Here is a 19366-nt window from a genome sequence, read left to right on the forward strand (position 1 = left end):
CTTACTGCTAATGACCCCAGCGGCCAGCCCCTCAATGTGACACTGCATTCACTGTCCTGTCCAGCAGCCCAGCACTGCTAACATGAGGCTGAGAGCTGGCTCGGGTTAACGCCGAGTGCCCCTCACTGAGTCACCAGCTGCCGGAGCTTTCATCCGCGCACGGACCCAGCCCTGCACTGGGGTGCACGGACCCAGACACATGGCCCAGGGGGTTCTCCAGGAGAGACCTGCGTGTGCCTTTCACTCGCATAGTGCAGGCACACGGCTTACAGCAGGCAGGTACCCAGGTCTGGGTGGTGTCTGGGCCAGACTGCGCCAGGAATGCATGTTTATAGCACTCAGATTCCCTGAATGTTTTGTGCAGTAAAATAATTTCTTGATGGCTTGAAGAGAACTTTACAGTACACCCAAACAGCCGTCTAGGTTTTGTTGTGAGACTTTTATGCTGTAGCTGAATCTCAGGCAACTGCAGTCAACAAACTCCTAAGAACCCGTCTTTCTCTAGGCCCATGTGTTTTTCACAGCTGCCCAGAATTTCTCTTCAGCTCCAGGGAGTCTTGTCAGCTTCCCAGCCCCTTTCCTCATCTGGTAGGGCCACGGTCATCATTCAGCAAAGCCCCACTTCCCCCAGCCGCTGTTCACTCCCCATCAACAGCTCCTGGTATTCTTTCTCAGCCCTTTGCCCGTGAGTCCAAACCTCTTTGCTCGTGTCATTAGTCCTGGAGAAGGTGGAGTCATGGCAGATCCTGTCAGCAGCAGATTCACTGACTGTCCGATGTCAGCTCGAATCTGGCCAAGGCCAGCAGTGACCAAAATTGTTCCCTTCCTGGTGCCTTTGCAGGGGTGTCTGTGGATGTCTGGGACAGTCTCAAGCCAGTTTCTACCTGGCAAGTGTCCACATCGCACAATCCAGCCCTCAGGGGTCCCCTGGGGGCAGGGAGACTGAGGCCCTGGTGCCTCCGGGGTGTGGGAAGGGAGGAGAGAAGTGATGGGTCCCTGAGTCAGTGACATGTGTAGGCACATTCACGTGCCTGGACCCAAGGAGAGACGCGCTTTGATCCAAGTTTGAAACCATGCCTACGCCATGGAGCGGCAGACGTGCTAACAAGAGGAGAAGGAAAGCACATCTGGCTGGCTCGCCCAGCATGGCGCCCAAACTCCTCAGTGCACCGCAGAGCCAGATGTGTAGCATGACACCAACGTTTGGTCTGGCGCTGGCGGAGTGGAAGGCCGGATCATTCTCCTGCTCTGTCAGAGGACAGGCCCATGCGCTGGCTGCAGGAGCATTAGGCCAGGAACTCTGCTCTCTGTTCCTGTAAAAGTTGTCACACGTGTCCTGCTCGCCAGGCACCAGCCGGTTCTTGTAAAATGCTGTCACCCTGAGCGATCGGGCGGCACTGCCAGGCCATGCTTGCCCTCACAGCCCAGATCCCCACTGCGGGGGGCTGCTCCTTTTGCCCTGGGTGTCCATCACCTTGCCTGAATGGATCCCAGAGAAGATAGTCGAGTGGCTAACACAGGACTCCATTAATAAAGGATTAAAGGAGAGTAATAGAATTAATGCCAATCAACATATAGTTTTTGTTGAGATTATAAATGTGGTTGATAAAGGTAATAGTGCGGATGTAATATATTCAGGTGTCCGTGAGGCATTTGACTTGGTACTGTATAAAATTGCGATTAAAAAAAATAGAATGATATAAAATTAACCCAGCAGACATTAAATGGATTGAAAACTGGCTAACTGATTGGTCTCCAAATGTAACAGTAAACAGGGAATTGTCATCGATTTGGGGTGTTTCCAGTAGGGCCCTGCCGGGATCAGTGCTTGGACCTATATTATAGAACATCTTTATCAATGACTTGGAAGAAAACAAAATCATCCCTGATAAAGTTTGCAGGTGATACAAAAATTGGGTGAATGGTAGATAATACAGAGGACAATTCTGATACAGAACAATCTGGGTTGCTTGGTTAACTGGGCGAAAGTTAATACTATGTGTTTTACTGTGGCTAATTGTAAATGTATATGTCTGGGAACAAAGAAGGCAGGCCATACTTGCAGGCTGGGGCACTCTCTCCTGGGAAGCAGGGACTCTGAAAAAGATGGGGGTGGGGGATGGATAATCAGCTGAACATGACTCCCTGTGTGACACTGTGGCCAAAAAAGCTAATATGGTCCTGGGATGCATCAGTGGGATTAGAGAGGTTATTTTACCTCTGTATTTAGCATTGGTGTGACGACTGCTGGACTCCAGTGTCCAGTTCAGTGTCCACAATTCACGAATGGCGTTGATCGATTGGAGAGGGGTCAGAGAAGAGCTACGAGAATGATTACAGGATTAGAAAACCTGCTTCAGAGCGATGGAGTCAAACAGCTCAGTCTATTTAGCTTAACAAAGAGCAGGTTAAGGGGTGACTGGGTCACAGTCTGTCAGTACCTACATGGGGAACAGCTGTTTGATAATGGGCTCTTCAGGCTAGCAGAGACAGGCCTAGCAAGATCTAGTGGCTGGAAACTGAAGCTAGCCAAGTTTAGAATGGAAATAAGGTGTACATTTTTGATCGAGAGAGTAATTGACCATGGGAACAACTGACCAAGGGTTGTGGTGGATTCTCCGTCATTGGCAATTGGGTGTTTTTCGGAAAGCTCTGCTCTGGGAATTATTTGGGGGCAGTTCTCTGCCTGTGCTATACAGGAGGTCAGACTAGATCAGCGGTTCTCAAACTGTGGGTTGGGACCCCAAAGTGGGTTGGGGCCAGGGCTGGTGTTAGACTTGCTGGGGCCTGGGGCCCAAGCCCCACTGGCCGGGACCCACGCCTGGAGCCCAAGCCCTTGGGCTTCATCTTCCCTCCCCCCTTCTCCTCCGCCCGGGACAGTGCGGCTCAGGCTTTGGCTTTGGCCCCACTGCCCGGGGCAATGAGGCTCAGATGGTTTCAGGCTTTGGTCCCCCCTCCTGGGGTCATGCAGTAATTTTTGTTGTCAGAAGGGGGTCATGGTGCAATGAAGTTTGAGAACCGCTGGACTAGAGGAGCACAATGGTCCCTTCTGGCCTTGGGCTGTATTAAAAGCACAGCACTTCCTCATTTGTAGCACGTAGCAAATCTCTTGTTGACTTGAATGGGAGCAGGTCCTAAGCAATTACTGTACCGTGACCCTTGTCATCTCTTCCTGGCAAACCTGTGAAAGCTGGGGGGGATTCTGGGTGCACAGGCGATGGAGATCTGGGGGGTGAGAGAGACAGAAAGACAGACAAACATATATAATATATGGAAATACCCGTTTTCACCTTTGAGGATATTCTTGGTGATTTAACAAGAAGCTATTTTTGAACACATTATTACAGCTCTGCCTTGAAGCCGTGCTGTATGCCAGGATCGTTGGGCTGCCAAGCAGTGGTAGGTTGTTTATTTCCGAGGCAGACAGCTCTGAGGTAGGACAGTCATCTGAGTTGGCCGGGCAGCTGCACAGAGCGTTAAAGGAAACATGGGAGGAAGCCAGGCCAGCGACTGTGTGCTCAGCCAGCAGCGGAAGTCCTTGTGGAATTTTTTATCTAGCCTTCCTGGGCTGTGTGCTTTGAATGCTGGGAAGTGCTATTCTCCAGATGTTTCCTAGCACATGGAGGCTTTGTTTATAAACAGTTGCTCACAGCAGAGCCCCTCTGCAAGGGGTAGCCCTCAGCCAAGGGAACACAGGGCTGCAGAGCCGTTAACAACACAAGTGAAAAACTTGACCATGTTTTGTTTTGGTGTCAAGGCCCCGGGGCTGCCCTCTTGGCCTGGCTTTGTCTGGAGCCTTTTTCCTCTTTTGAAAGGGATCGTGGAGGCTAATGGAGCTGCGCCATGATCAGGCCTGAAGTTTAGAGAAGGGCTGAAAGTTTCTCCTTTCCACAGAGCAACTTCCCGCTGCCTGTCAGCCTGGGGAGAGCGCAGGGCGACTGAGGTCTGTCGTCCTGCCCTTGCCGGGGGCTCCCTGGTGGCCGAGAGCTGGAGCAGTCTCAGGGCGTTGCTCTGCCGTACGGAAGGGGTGTCACTTGGTTAACTCCACAGGCCAGATCCTGGGCTGACGTAACGCAGCCTAGCGCTGTGGAGGCCAACGGACGCAGCCGGAGGCCCAGCCGGCCGAGTTTTACACAGCCTGGGAGAAGGGTCGGTAGTAGCTCAGCTTTCGCTCTCCCCTCACTACCAATGTACCATGGCCAGAATCCGTCCCCGGGGGCGGGGGGGAACTTGCCATCAACAATTTCCAGCTGTGGCAGGTCCCTGTACCGCCCACCCTATACCCTCCCAATAACAATGGGATGTGCTGGTGCTGCAGCACTGAAGCCCCTACGAACACCTGAGGGGTGGAGACACTGAGGCCTGGCCCAGCTCCAGGGAGCTGGGGGGTGGGGGGTGTTTGTGTCTCCCTTTGATTTCAGTGCTGTTGGCTCAAGGCCAGTGGGCAGAGAGGGCCTGTCTGCACCAGGAAGTTCATTCGGTTTAAGGTGGGGTGTGACTTTAAAGTGGACGAACCCCCTGTGTGACTGAGACGTGGGCATGTGACAGCATCTGGCTGCAGACGTGTGGCTCCATCCTCCGTCCACGGGGGTGTGAACAGATGCCCCCACTATCAAAGCATCCCCATGCAGGCCATACCCCTGAGCCCCACGCGAGATTCTCCTCTGGCCCCTTCCCTGGCTCCTGGCACAGCCGATGTCACAAAGCTGTGAGCTGCAGATAACACACTTACTGGATTACAGCACGCCAGGGACTGGGGCTTTTCCTGCATTCCCAAATGCACATGAAAGGCAACTTCTGCCTGGCTGGGACACAGGTCCTGTCTGCTCTAGCTGTAACCAGGTGGGAGGACTCTGGGGAGGGGGGGTTGGTTGGATATTAGGAAAAACTTTTTCACTAGAAGGGTGGTGAAGCACCTAGGGAGGTGGTGGAATCTCCATCCTTTGAGGTTTTTAAGGCCTGGCTTGACAAAGCCCTGGCTGGGATGATTTAGTTGGGGATGGGTCCTGCTTTGAGCAGGGGGTTGGACTAGATACCTTCTGAGATCCCTTCCAACCCTGAGATTCTATGATTCTGTTCTAATAGCAGCTGCACAAACCCTAACGTGCACCACCAAGAATGCCGCCTCCCACAACGGTGTAGGGCTCTCAGGCCCTGGCGCGTCTCATCTGTGTGGGCTCTCTGCTTTAGGGCCTGATCCTGTGCTCATCTCTGCCTGTCCCATGCAGAGGAGCGGGGCGTCTGGCAGTCAGATCTGCCCCCGTTATGTGCAGGCTCACAGCCTCCCTCGGGCAAGGCCTAGGCCCAGCCTCCAGCGTCCCCCAGTGCCGTTTGCCAGGCAGTGTAAAGATCCGCACAACGCTGAGAGCTGAAAATGGGAGGAGAACGTGAACTAAACTGACTTCAACATCAGACTCTGTCCTAGGAGCTACAGCTCAGATCCTCTGCTTCTCCTCGGATTTAATTCCAGAGCAATGCAGAATCCAGTGTCCCGTGTTGGGAACTGGGGGCCCAGTTTGCCGCGGAGCACAGGGGCCGTGAATACAGTTTGTCAAGGCTGTGTTCACGCTAATGGTGTTTTCACAGGTGTCCCAAGGAACATAATGGCACATGCCAAACCTCCTCTACCTCAGTCCCACTGAGCAGGAGGAAACCATCTCAGGCCTACCCAGCGCGCCTGCCGGCGATCCTGAGAGCCTCCAAAAGCACTGTTGGGCCTTGAGCTAAAGCCCTGTGCAGCGGGGCGCAGAGCAGGCTGACGAGACGTTGGCTTGCCCGGGGCTGCACGCAGGGGGTGCGATGTGAGCAGCCACACAGCTGCACGGAACCCAGACGGGCCACACGGTGGATTCTCACGGCTGTTTTCTTTGTTCCTCCCCATGTCGTTCTTCTTCCCCCCGAGGCGCCTGGCTCAGGCACCTGGTCCCATTAGCCTGGCCACATTTCATTTCTTCCTGATTTGCCTGTGATCTGGGGAGCTGTGTATTCTGTAGCCCTGGCGTGTCCCATTGGTTTGGCGTTTCTGCTAATTCTGTCACTTCCAAATGTTTCCATTTGTTCCCCCTCCCCCCCATCAAAAAGCACCTGCAGCAGCCTCGCTTTTAAAGCAACAACAAAGCACGTTGGAATGAGCATGCTGGAAAAGTTACAGCTGGCCCTGTGGTTGGTGGAGAAAAAGACCAAGCCGTGCGCAGCCTGGCTGGAGTCTGGGGAGGGGAGGAGCTGGGGCCTAGGTCCGGGCTTCCCATGGAAAGCTGATGTGCCTGGTTATCAGATACGGAAAGTTGCAGCCCAGAGAAACAGAACTCTGCACAACCTGCAGTCCTGGGCTTTCGCTGTCGTGTGTTCTCGGTGTTCACAGTCATTGCCCATGTGGATTTCACTGCCGTGGTCGGTTTGGGTGAAGCGCTGTTTGTGTGGTGTTTTACTTTGCTGTCATTGTATTGAGGAATATGAAGCACCCACCTAGATTTCCTTCCCAAATGCTGACGTTTCTGTTTGCAGGAAGAGCAGGAAAAGGTTCCAAGGAGTCTAGGGATGAAAAGCCACAGCTTGAGCATCTGACAGGCAGCTGTGTTTAGTAGCTCCTGCGGATCGGAGAACTCAGCAGCCCTCGGGGGCCAAGGAGAACACTAGTTGTGACAGTGTGTCCTCCTGGAGCACTCCCAGGCTCACAACAGCCACATGGACTCCAGTCTGCCTCTGTGCTCCGGGAATCACCAGGGCGAATTAACCGTTTAATTCCAGCCTGCCAGTAGCTATGCCAGGCGCATAGCAAACATGCTCCCAGAGCACCAGCACCTGCACTTCCATGCTAGATCCATGCCATGGGGGAACTGCACCGCCTGCCCTGCAGGGCCTGTGTGTGTATTTGGGTATGTCAGTGCCTCTCCGGGGCTCTGTGAGCTTGGGCCTGACCCTGCAAAGACTTACCCCCCACAAGAAACTGGCTGCAGTGAACCACCCCAAACAGGGATCCGGATCAGACGCCAAATGCACGATGGAACCGCCTGTGGTGTGCGCTTTACTTTCCGGACAGTGGCCTGGCGAGGGCGCCTCTTGGACCCCTGGGAATCGGGGGAATTTTACCAAATCCTGTAGAATTTTCCTCCCAGACTCTGCAGAAATTTGGGTGTGGGAGGGAGGGGAATTTCTCCTGCAGATTCTCTCCAACGCTCAAACACTGGGTAATGTTTGTCCACACAGAGGAGTCCGAGTGTAAACTCGGGTAGCTGACTTTACCCACTTCTCGTCTGGGGAGTATGGAGTTGAGTTTTTGTTAGTTTAACCACTTACATTTTTTGCCAGTACACCGCCACTTAGATCACATTGATTTGGCCACAAGGACTCCTCGTTGGTTTCACCCACTCTGGTTTCCTTTAAAGAAAATCGAACTCTTCCATCCCCCTTGATCTTATCCCCTCCCCCTTTTCTCCATGGGGCGCGCCCTTCAGCTGGGCTGCCACTTCCCAGACTCCTAGCTAGAGAGAACCAAATGCCACAATGAAAGGAGCGGTTTGGCAGAACGCTCCGTGACTGTGAGATCTGCACGAGAGACCACGCCAGGGGGACGACAGACCACTCCAAAGCAGCTGTTGGTTGGATTTGAACCTGCACCTGAAAGGTTTAAAGCTGTCCATGCTGTCACCAGCTCCCTTGCTGCTGAACTGTTCTCACCCTCATGTACTCTGTACCTTTGGCAGCTGAGCCATCGGGTCTGTTACTGCACACACCGGGTCCTCGCGACTCTGAGGAGCTGCGCTGGGATTTAGTCCCTTGTGAACAGCGCAGCCGCACACGCTGTGACTCTGCCTAGTACATAGCAGGACAAGGAAAGTAACGCTTCCTCGGCCAGGCTTTGGCTTGGAACTAAACAATTGCTGTTTGTTTGTCCACCAAAAAGCAGGGTCTTGTTCTCTTCCCATTACTGCGTCTGCATTTACCTGGATTAGCGGCTGCACGCTAATCCACTGGGGAACAATGCTGCTCTAAAACTGATCTAGTCATTTATAATAAATCTGCTTTTCTGCCTGGTGGGGCTGGGCCTAGCCCTGCGCTGGCGGGCGGCGCAGTCGAGGATGAGCGGTGCGCTGGGTTGCGGCTGTGTCAATGTTCCTGTCACAGCGAGCTGTTTTCAAGGGTTATAATCCAGCTCTGGGCTATACTTCAGCTGTCGAGGGCTCAGCACGTTTCTTTAAAATAAAAATGTGAAACAAATGATCAGTCCCATCGCTTCCGAGGTGCTGCCGTCCCTTTCCCCTCTTTGTGTCTGGCTCTATCCCTTCCTCTGCTCTGCCGTTATATTCTCTTGTTTCCGTGTGATGGAAGCTGATTATTTTCATTACAATGCCTGAGCGCTCAGAAGAGAAGCTGGATCATGTAATACATGGAGATGGGCTGGAGCCCTGAACATTGAGGAAGTGTCGCTCTGGAGCCAAGCTTTGGGGTGCAGGTCTGTATCTACCAGGGGCTGAATCAAACCTGGCACGTTGGGGAAGCTTGGTTCTGGATCCAATCTTTGCATCTTGGGCCTATCTCTAACTCCGTGTAGTCTTGTTACATTCTTTCTCCTGTAAGTGCAGCGTATACGATGCGGTCTCACACCTGGTATTTGCTTGGTTCATTAGCACTCACAAACAGACTGACATCACTGTGGCCTGCGTGGTGCTGTCTGAGAGATTTCTGTGCTAGCCACAGAGCCTGATGGAGAAGGGTCTGATTCTTTTCTCTCTTTCCAGCACTTTGGATTGCACTGATCATCAGACCTACCGAATGCCCCATGAGCCTTCGCTGAGCAGCCCCCCCTCCAGTCATTGCTTCCATTCTTCCGGCTCCGAAATCCCAGACGAGGGAACTGTTCGGAAAATGGAGTTTCCCTTCCATGGGAAATGGCCATATTTCAAAATCGTTTTCACTTCCACATCGCAAGGAAAGACCAAAGTATCAGAAATATTCACAAAACAAAAATCCCCAAGTTTCACATTGGAAATGCCTAGATGGAAAATTTTGCCTTTTCACTTGCAAAGAAACGGCTCAGTGTTTGGAACCGACATTGATTCGGCTGATTGGAAAGCTGAAAAGTATTGTCCCAATTGACGGTTTTGACAAAGCCACGTGTTCTGCCGGGAGAACGTTTCCTACCAAGAATGCCTGGTCGCTCTGGCTTTGGGCAGTGGCTTCGTGCGCCACTGCCACTCTCCTGTGCAGAGCTCCCTGTGGTTCTGCACTGACACCCCTCCTGCCAGTGAGCAGGTGGTGCACGGCCATCTCATTTCTTCGGTCCCGGGAGACGCGAGGCTTTTGCTTTTCCAATGCCTGGCTGAGCTAGGGACTCGGATGAGAGCCAGGCCGGTTAGGGCTTCGCCAGGCATGAGGGAGGCAGCGCCGGTGAGCTGTGGTGCAGAGTGTTCCAGCGGGCACTCATGTTTGTCTGCAGGTCGGAAGGTGGAGGCAATGTAAAGCCCTGGCCCAGGTACTGGCCACACCCAGGTAGGGGGAGAGGGAGGGAGATTTCAGCTTGGAAAAGAGACGACTAAGGGGGGATATGATTGAGGTCTATAAAATCGTGACAGGTGTAGAGAAAGTAAATCAGGAAGTGTTATTTACTCCTTCTCATTTCACCCAATGAAATTAACAGGCAGCAGGTTTAAACAAGCGTAAGGAAGTATTTGTTCACACAACACACAGTGAATCCGTGGAACTCTTTGGGAGAGGATGTTGTGAAGGCCAAAAATATAATTGAGCTCATAAGAGGATTAGATAAGTTCATGGAGGATAGGTCCATCAGTGGCTATTAACAAGATGGTCAGGGATGCCTCATGCTCTGGGAGTCCCTAGCCTGTTTTCCAGAAGCTGGGAATGGGCGACAGGGGATGGATCACTTGATGATTCCCTGGTCTGTTCATTCCCTCTGGGGCACCTGGCATTGGCCACTGTCAGAGGACAGGACACTGGGCTTGATGGACCTTTGGTCTGACCCAGAGTGGCCGTTCTTGTGTATATTCTTATGAGATGCAGCATTGAGTCAGCCACACTGTCATGAGCACCAGCGTGTTCGGAGAGTGACAGGTCTCTTCACGCAGGAGCTACAATCGTACTGCGCTGACATGGACACCGGAGCATCCCCTGATGGCCACCTTCCCGTCAGACTCCTGCGGCCATCGCAATGTCTCCACTGGAGCTGCAATAACCATTCACTGGGGTTTCTGCAGTTCCGGGCCCGTCTCTCGTGGGCAGGGCACAGGTTCCCATGGCTTTCCTACCAAGGGCACAGCCAGAGGTGCTGCAGGGCTGTTGATGTGTCCTGTGCAAAGTACCTCACTGCTGGGACTTGGCAGCAAATCAGCTGGACTTCTCCAGGGCTCCACCTCCTCTGCCATCCCCTCTGGCTAGGGTGGCGTTTGGGGCTGGGCGCCTTCCTGCCCCACTGAGCAAATGGAGCCAGAGCGCAGTGCATGGGACAGCTTTGCAGAACCACAGGCTGGTTTGTGTGCGTCTTGTGGCTTCCCTGCTGCTCTGGTTTGCCTGGTGACGGTTCCCCCGACTGCTAAGGGACAGCTTCCAGCCACCCAGCAAACTCGCCTTCGGGGGGTGTTCTGAGCCCCCTAAAACCCTGAGCCGTGAATGTGCCGTGCATGGAGCAATGAATCCTAAAGCAGCTTCCCCCCAACTTTCCTCTGGGTCGAAGCAAGGCCTGTCCCCACGCACCATGGTTGTGTGCTCCGGCTGTCAGCATGGCCTCCTCCTGCAATGCCAGGTGCCGGGGGAACCAGCCACCAAGCGCAGGGCTGGCAGCAGTGCCCTGCGGTGCCATGTGGATTTGTGTCCGTCACCCTTTGCTTGAACCTTTTTGCTCATCTTGGTGGCTGGAAAATGAACTTGTCGGGGCCACTGCTGTCAGTTTCGCTCTGTCCACCGGGCTTGGGCTGCAAACGCTGCAGGTGTTTGGTTTAATAAAGTGTTTCTGTGGGAATTGTTCTGAGCTTCACAGAACATTTCTACTGCTCTTAGGAGTTTTGTCGGTTGTTTTAAAAAACCGGTTTTTACAAACCCTAAATGTTGTGCCCAAATCGGATCGGAGAGCGTCTCTACTATCTAGCAACAGCCACAAGACGCCTTCTAATCAGCATGTGCCATAGCAACCCTGGGAGATGGACATTACATTTACAGCTACTGAATTCAGTTGCCTCATCTTGGTGGCTCAAGTTGTGCACCCAGACATTGTGAGACCCAGTGTTGGGAAAGGTCTGGCTGCATGTGAGCGTCCTGGGGTCACCCAGGGCCAGGTTCAGAGCTGGGAACCCCCTGTGTCCTGGCTCCCAGTCCTGTGCTCTGAACACCCCCCTCTCTCTACATTACTAACAATGGGCCTGATTCTCCACTGCCTTGCTGCTTGCACAGTCATGACATCTGTGCACAATGGGCTGTAAACGCTGCCATTCGGACTGGGTCAATGGCTGCACAAGGGCCATGGAGGATTATTGGAGCGGTCCGGGCATGGACGCGCAGTATCAGAGCAGTGCACAGGAACTTGGAGCATTTAAACACACCGCCACACCGCTGCTGGTGTACACATGTGAACACATCCTGCCACGCTCTGAGCCGGAGGCCTCTCTTGGCTCGGACCCGCCTGCCCAATCTTGCAAACCGCCTTCATCAGCAAGTTTGGGTTGTGTGTGCCCAGCTGTGTCTGGCTGAGTTCCTGTGTTTGCCGCAGCTGGAGCCGGCTTCCGGTGGGGGAAAGGAGCAGATCGAGCCGGGCGGGGAGGGCTGCCACGCCTGCCAAAATCTTGGTTAATGTGGCTCTGGGGTGTGGTGCATGTTTTGAAGAGGGGGAGCTGGGCCTGTTCCCATTGCGGCTGCTCTGCGGGGGAGCTGCTAAACCTGCCCCGAACGGCAGTGACCACCTCTCTCGTTCAGAGGGACTAGCACGGGGGGGGAGGGCAACTTTTTGGCCCAAGGGCCACATCAGGGAATAGAAATTGTATGGCAGGCCATGAATGCTCACAAAACTGATGTTGGGGTGTGGGAGGGGGTGCGGGCTCTGGGGTGGGGCTGGGGATGAGAGGTTTGGGGTGCAGGAGGGCGCTCCGGGCTGGGATCGAGGGGTTTGGAGAGCAGGAGGAGGATCAGGGCTGGGGCATGGGTACAGCTCCGGCTGGGGTGCGGGCTCTGGGGTGGGGCTGGGGATGAGAGGTTTGGGGTGCAGGAGAGCGCTCCGGGCTGGGATCGAGGGGTTTGGAGAGCAGGAGGGGGGATCAGGGCTGGGGCAGCGGGTTGGGCTGTGGGGAGAGGCTCAGGGGTGCAGGCTCCGAGCGGCACTTACCTCAAGCGTGGTCTGGCCCCCGACCCAGAGCCCCGGCCGGAGCGGGGCCGAGCCGTGTGGTGTGGCTCCAGCTCGCGGGCCGTAGTTTGCCCACCCCTGGACTAGCAGAACCAAGGGCTGAAAGAGCAACGAGGTGGTGGCCAGGCACCAGCAGACTGAGTCCACAGGGGTCTGAGTCTGGGCTCAGCGATCCGAGTGTCAGTCAGGAGGCAGTGCGGTTAGATCAGAGCCACCCCCGCTAAGCCTCAGCAAGATGGTGATGCACGGCTGCCGTTCCCGGCTTGTGCAGGGCTGTGAGTGGACCCCAGTCCATGCCGGGGCGGGGAGGGGGATCCTCCCAAGGACATGATGCTGGGACCCTGCCCCATGAAACCAGTGTCTGTGGGCATCCAGAGAGAGGAGAGAGACTGGCTGGGGGGAGCAGAAGGGCTGCTTGGTGCTGTGATGCTCACCAGTCCTGTGAGCTAAGCAGGGCAGAGCAGAGCCTGGATTTAACCACTAACACCATCTGGATCAGGGCTGTGATGTTCACTGCACTAGTTCTGCCTGGTGTGGATGCAGGGCTTACGCCCGCCCATGGGGGTGCACAATGCTACAGCTTTTATCTGCAGACAAGCTCTGATTTCCTGCCTGTGTGAAAGGCCCCCAGAGATCAGGACGGTACTGCAGGCCGTGGGCGTGGGGTTTCACTCAGTGACATGCCAGGGAGCCCCATGCTCCTGGAGGCGCTGGCTTTCCGCTCAGATGTAAAGCCCAGGATGGTGAGCATTCAAAAACCCCGGTGAGCGCAGTGGCTTTAGCCATGGTGTCGTGGTTAGATTCCAGCAGCTTTCCTGAAATCCCCGGGCAGCTGCCATTGCACATGGTGTAATTCTTTGAAAGGGGTGAGTGCTCTTAAGGAGCTACCGCATTCCACCCCAGAGGTGGCTGCATGTCAATGGTGAAAAGTTTGCAAATTGCATCAGGATGCGCCGGAATGAAGCCTGAACTGGGGCAGCCCCACTGACTGCAGCAAACTCGACCCACTGTGCAAGTACAGGATGACTCCAGGGGGGGTTTGGTGCCCAAAGAATGCAGGATGGGTCCTAAGTGACCAGTGCCGTATATGGACCGCACAGTCCTACCCTTGTGTTTGTCACATGCCTGTACAAAGTGAGAGGAAGGAGCCGGACTGCTGGCTCGCCTAGTCCCTGCAGAGCGGACACAACAGCAACTCTAGGGTTACCATACGTCCGGATTTTCCCGGACATGTCCGGCTTTTGGGGGCTCAAATCCCCGTCCGGGGGGAAATCCCCAAAAGCCGGGCATGTCCGGGAAAATCGGGAGGGCTCGGCCGGGGCCTCTTTGGCCGGGGCCAGGGTCGCGGGGCCGGGGGCATGGTGCCGGGCCGGGCGCGCGGTGCCGGGCCGGGGTCCAGGGGCGCAGTGCCGGGCCGATCTGGGCGCGGTGCCGGGGGCGCGGTGCCGGGCCGGGGTCCGGGCCCGCGGGGCCGGGAGCCAGGCCGGGCCCGCGGGGCCGGGCCACCGGGGGGTGTGCTGGGCCGGGGGGCCGGTCCGGGAGCCGGTCCGGGGTTGCGGGGCCGGGAGCCGGTCCGGGGCCGAGCCGCCGGGGGGTGCGCTGGGCCGCGGGGCCGGGGGGTGCGCTGGGCCGCGGGGCCGGGGTCGCGGGGCCGGGAGCCGGGCCGGGGTCGCCGGGCCGGGCCGCCGGGGGCCGGCACTGCTGGGCGGGCCGGGGGTGGTCGGCCGGGGCCGGCATCCCAGGGCCCAAGCCGACCCAGGCTGGAGCCGCCAGGGGGGCCAGCCTGGGCCGCGCCTCCTCCCCCCACACACACCCCTTATCTGCTTCAGGCTTCCTACGAATTAAATGTTCGCGGGAAGCAGGGGAGGGGGCGGAGACTTTTGGGGAGGGGGCGGGGCTGGGGGCGGGGCCGGGGCCCCTGGACTGTCCTCCATTTGGAGGCACAAAATATGGTAACCCTAAGCAACTCGATCTGCGGTTCCTCTGCAAGTCAGGAGCCTGCTCCCACTGCGCTCACAGCTGAACCACGGCTGTTGTTCGCAGCTACTCGGGGTTGTGGGGGGTCCCGGGCAGGTCTCTGCACTAGGAAGTGAGCACCAGGAGTCACCACTCCAGCGAGCGCTCTGCTGTACCGAAGGAGTGGGGGGTTCGCAGGGCAGAGGGCCCGACGGTGTCACTGCTGGGGAAGGAGCTGCGTGGGGCTCCTTTCCGTAGCCATTCAGACTCCTGTGTGTGTCTTTCACAGGAGCTTTGTGTCTGGTAACCCAGCGGCCCTGCACGAAGCCCCATTGTGACTCTTCCTGCCGTCAGCCCAGCCACGGGGAGACTGTGTCCCTGGCACGGGGCTTCGAAGGGCTCCGTGTTCGTGTTCACGGGGCCCCAAGAAGGGTTTGAGTGTTGTTCTGCAGGGAGCTCGTCTGGCCTCTTTTCAGTCCTCTCTTGGGAGGCACCAGAGGGTTGGGTTTAATTTCCGGTCCCTTCCTGTAGTGGGAGAGCTTGTGACCCCAGTGACACGGGCGGGAATGGAGTCACTTCAGACTGACGCCAGAGGGCCTTCGAGCAGAGTCTGGCCCACTTTGTTTCACTGTTTTTATTCCATTTATCATCTAGAATTTGCCTTTGAAGGGGAGCTGAACCCTGTGTCCCCGAGTGCCCCATCTGCAGTACCCATTGCACAGCGACATTGGGGGGCTGGGTTAGCCAGTAGCTGGCAATGCAGCACCCCTGCAATACAGCCCATTCATTTAATCTTCCAAGTCTTTTTCTGCACCAGCAAATCCTTCCCAGGGGACCAAGCGGGGTGACCCAGGAAACTGGGGAGACTGACGCTGATCCCCGCAAACCCCTGGGAAGGCTGATGCGGGATGCTGGCAATACAGCATGAAAAGCCGGTAACAGAATGAATGCCCGTCAGCAAGGGGGGCTCTGTGGGAAGCAGGTCTTGTCACACCCCCACATCGTTCTGTTTGTGAGGAGATCACAAGGATAGCTAACAGAGGTGACTGCGTTGACTGGGGCATTTGATTTAGTCCTGCATAACTTCCTGTTAAAAACAGCACAATACAGAAATCGGTGCAGCCCATGTTAAGGGACTAAAGACTAGTTTATCCCACAGAAGGGTGAGCTCTACCTGGGTAGGAGGTTTCTGATAGCAAAGGGCTCTGTAATTGATCAGAAAAAGGCTTAATGTGATTCCATGGTTGGAATTTGAGGCTAGATAAATTCAAACTACAAATAAGAGGCACGTTTTTAAACAGTGTGAGGGTAATTAATGGTTGGCATCATTTACCAAGGGTTGGGGTGGATTCTCCAGCACTTGCCGTTTTTAAATGAAGACAGCATGTCTTCCCAAAAGCCCTGCTCTAGCTTAGCCAAACATTACGGGCTTGACACAGAAATTACTGGGTAAGGTTTTCTTGCTTGTGTTATGCAGGAGGTCAGACTAAATAACCATAATGGTACCAGTTTTTAAATCTGTTAAGGGCTGTTATAAATAGGTCAGGGATCAGTTGCTCTCCATGTCCACTGAAGGTAGGTCAAGCAGTAATGGGATTAAACTGCAGCCGGGCTGATTTAGGTTAGATATTAGGAAAATCTTTCTAACTCTCAGGGTGGGTACGCTCTGGAACAGGTTCCCAAGGGAGGTCGTGGAATCCCCGTCACCAGGGCCGGCTCTAGGATTTTTGCCGCCCAAGCAAAATCAATTTTGGCCACCCCCCCCCAAACCCCCCTCCCATTTTTTTCTTACCCTACCCCCCGGCCCCACCTCAACTCCGCTCCTTCCCGAAATCCCCAGCCCTGCCTCCACCCCCAAGGCTCTCAAGCCTGGGAGGGAGGGGGAGCAGCGGCGCGCGAATCAGCTGTTTCGTGCGCCGTGGCCGCTCGGGATCTCCCCCTCCCTCCCAGGTTTGAGAGCCTGGGAGGGAGGGCAAGCGAGCAGCGGCAGCAGCGGAGGTGAGCTAGGGCGGCCAGGGCACATTTTTAGGGGCGGCAGGGGCGGCATTCTGGCGCCGGCCATGCCGCCCCTAAAAATGTGCCGCCCCAAGCACCAGCTTGTTTTGCTGGTCCCTAGAGTCGGCCCTGCCCGTCACTGGAGGTGTTTAAGAACCAGCTGGACAAACCCCTGTCAGGGCTGGTCTAGGTTTACTTGGCCCTGCCACAGCGCAGGGGGCTGGGCTCGATGACTTCTTGAGGTCCCTTCCAGTCCCATAATCCCTTCTGGGCTTGAATCTAGGACTCTCCGAGGCAGGTGTGAGCTCAGGCTTGCATTCCTTGTGCACCCAGAACACCTGGAGTCCGGAGAAGTGTGGGCTTGCAAGGAATGGGTCCCAGGGGTGGAGTTTTATCTCGTCCTGCAGGAGCAATGCTGAGGGGGAACACGTTTCCTTGGGGCACAGAGTGCATTTTTGTAGCTGGTGGAGTTAACGCTTCTTGCTAGGTTTGGGCTCACACCTGAGTGCTGCTGGAGCCATCTGCCCTGTGGTCTGTAACCGCCCATGTTGTGCTCTTCTCCCTTCTCCAGGCACACGTTCTGGCAGTTCCGCCGTGAGAACCCCCAGACCAAGGTGGGCGAACCCCCTCCTGACGGCCTGCCTGGCTTTAACAGCGGGGTCATGCTGCTCAACCTGGAAGCCATGCGCCAGTCCCAGCTCTACAACCAGTTGCTGGAGCCAGACATGGTGCGGCAGCTCACGGAGAAGTACCACTTCAAGGGCCACCTGGGGGACCAGGACTTCTTCACGATGATTGGCATGGAGCACCCCGAGCTGTTCCACGTGCTGGACTGCACCTGGAACCGGCAGCTCTGCTCCTGGTGGAGGGAGCACGGGTACAGCGACGTGTTCGATCAGTACTTCCGGTGCGAGGGCCAAGTCAGAATCTACCACGGGAACTGCAACACGCCGATCCCCGAGGACTAGGCCGCCCGTCGCTCCGCTGGGTGATGGGAGCAGCAGCTTGTGAAGTGTGTGCACCAGTGCCCCATGCAAAGGTGTCCCCACCCCATTGTGCGCTGGGCTCCCGCGCCTCACTCCAGCTGTTCCAGGAACATTCCAACGCCTCTCACCTTGGAGGAAGTGCAGTCTAGTGGTTAAACCAAGGCCCCTGGGTTCTGCTCCCAACTCAGACGCTGACATGGCTACGTGAGGTTGGGCAAGGCATGTCGCTCCTCCATGCCACAGTTTCCCTACTTGTAAAATGGGGCTAATAATATTTACCCTCCTCCCACTGTGCTGTGAGGCTCAATTAGTTAGAGCGGTGAAAGCCCCTACATCCATGCAAAGTATGCCGGGTCCGTGCAACGGCCCGCAACACCGCCTGCCCTCATGTCCTGGGTGCGCTGCCCTGTGGGATAGGGATAGCACCTCATTTGACACTGACAGCGTCAATGGTTGCACAGTGTTCATGAGCATTGCATTGTTCTTTACGGTAGCCTACATAAGGGACCATCACTCAGTGACCTATTTCTATGTCTAATGCAGGGCGAGAAGACGCCGTCTCCAGCCTGGCCTCATTTAGAATAAAAGCCAAACGAGACTTTGGAAAGACTGATTTGTGCTGATGAAATTACAAAGCTGCATTAACACTGGGTTACTCCTGGACCAAAATTGAATCCAAATGAGCTTTAAAGCCTTCCCTTGGTTCTTCCTAGTGCTAAAAGCTTTACTGCTGTTCTCATCTGAGAACCATGCAGAGTGGGGACGAGTGTGTTCTTTTTTACTAGCTCTTCCGTTAACCTTTTATGCTAGAATAAAGGTGCAGATGTAAAACACACTGTGTCAGTTTTCCACAGCACAACTGATGCCCTGGGTGAAAAGGTTTGATAAGAGTCTCGTTCCTTCTTACGGTGATTAAAAAGTAGCTGACATATGGCTGTTGGGTAAATGAAAAAACGGCGTCCTACGTACGTACCATCGCCACGCTGTTTAACTCAGAGTCCTGAGTCGGGTCTATAATAAAATGTGTTCATGGCAGTTATTATTGCCCCGTGTGTACGGCTGAGTATAAATGGCAGAGATAAGGAGCCTCATTAGACCATTGTTCTTTCTTGGCAGCGGTGAGCTGCTTTTGCCCACGTAAAGCCTGTAGTGTTCCAGCCCATGCCGGCAGAGCGCTCTCTGACTGCCGTGCACAGCACCCCCAAGCACTCCAGGTCCTGTCCGGTCTCTCCCAACCGGGGGTGGATGTAGCCCAGTGTCCTGGCTTCAGCAGCAGCAGACGAAGGTGGGATACCCTGCACCCTGGGGACGCCTCTTCCTACCGCCAGGCGTTCAGTGATGGGCTTGTGCAGTGCGGCATGAAGGGTTAATGGGGAGGCAGGAAGTGAGGGTCTTGCAGGCCCTAGCTGGGGTGTGAATGGTGTGCTCCAGCTCTTTAGCTGAGGCCGTGTTGTCGGTCCTGACCCAGCAATTCCAGAGGGGGGCACAAAGCGCTGCAGAGACTTGGTTGTCTCAGTCTCTAGGACAGCTGCTGTGGTGCCGTGCGCATGAGAGAGGCTGGGTGGGGGTATTAGTACAGGGGCTTTAATCCTGGGGCCCCTTTAGCCACTGCCCAAACCCACCTCCTGCCTTGCCAGCAAATCCCCATTGGCCCCACAGGCTGTCGCAGAGACAGGCCTTGTGGACCAGAGCCTGCAGGAAGGCTGCAGATTTCCCAGGGGCGCTCGCCAGCCTAAGCGCCATGTCTGGCAGAATTGCGACAGGTGCACTTGACCTAGGGCCTTCAGCGGCACTAAGGCCAGTCTGTACTTTCTAGCGTAACATGTCTGTGGTTCAATGAGCCGCACAGAGTAAAATCCATGTTACACAAGGAATCGCTGCATCATATGCTGACAGTACACATGTAAATACCAGCCCTGGGCTCAGCTATTCACAGCCTTCCTCCTGGGAAGTCTGAACGCTGAGAAACTCTCCTGGACAGTGAAAACGCACCTGACAGCTGGGCAAAGTCACCATAGGAATTTACCCACCCAAGCACACACTCTTCTAGCCAGCCTGATCAGGCTGAATGAGAGTTACAGGCAGC

General features: G+C 55.5%; 1 protein-coding gene across 4 annotated transcripts in view; it reads left to right on the top strand.

Moving 5' to 3' along the window:
• Positions 1–18113, top strand: part of XXYLT1 (xyloside xylosyltransferase 1) — a 96738-nt gene extending 78625 nt beyond the window's left edge. For 2 of the 4 annotated variants that reach the window (XM_024111360.3, XM_065557466.1), the window contains exon 4: positions 16866–18113. In XM_024111360.3, coding sequence (XP_023967128.3) covers positions 16866–17262 — 397 coding nt within the window. In that variant the 3' untranslated portion in view covers positions 17263–18113. The remainder of the gene's footprint in view (positions 1–16865) is intronic. The other 2 variants (XM_065557465.1, XM_065557467.1) reach the window with 2 other exon arrangements.
• The last annotated feature ends 1253 nt before the right edge of the window (positions 18114–19366 follow it).

Source organism: Chrysemys picta, chromosome 9 (assembly GCF_011386835.1).
Source record: "Chrysemys picta bellii isolate R12L10 chromosome 9, ASM1138683v2, whole genome shotgun sequence".
NCBI classification, from domain to species: domain Eukaryota; kingdom Metazoa; phylum Chordata; order Testudines; family Emydidae; genus Chrysemys; species Chrysemys picta.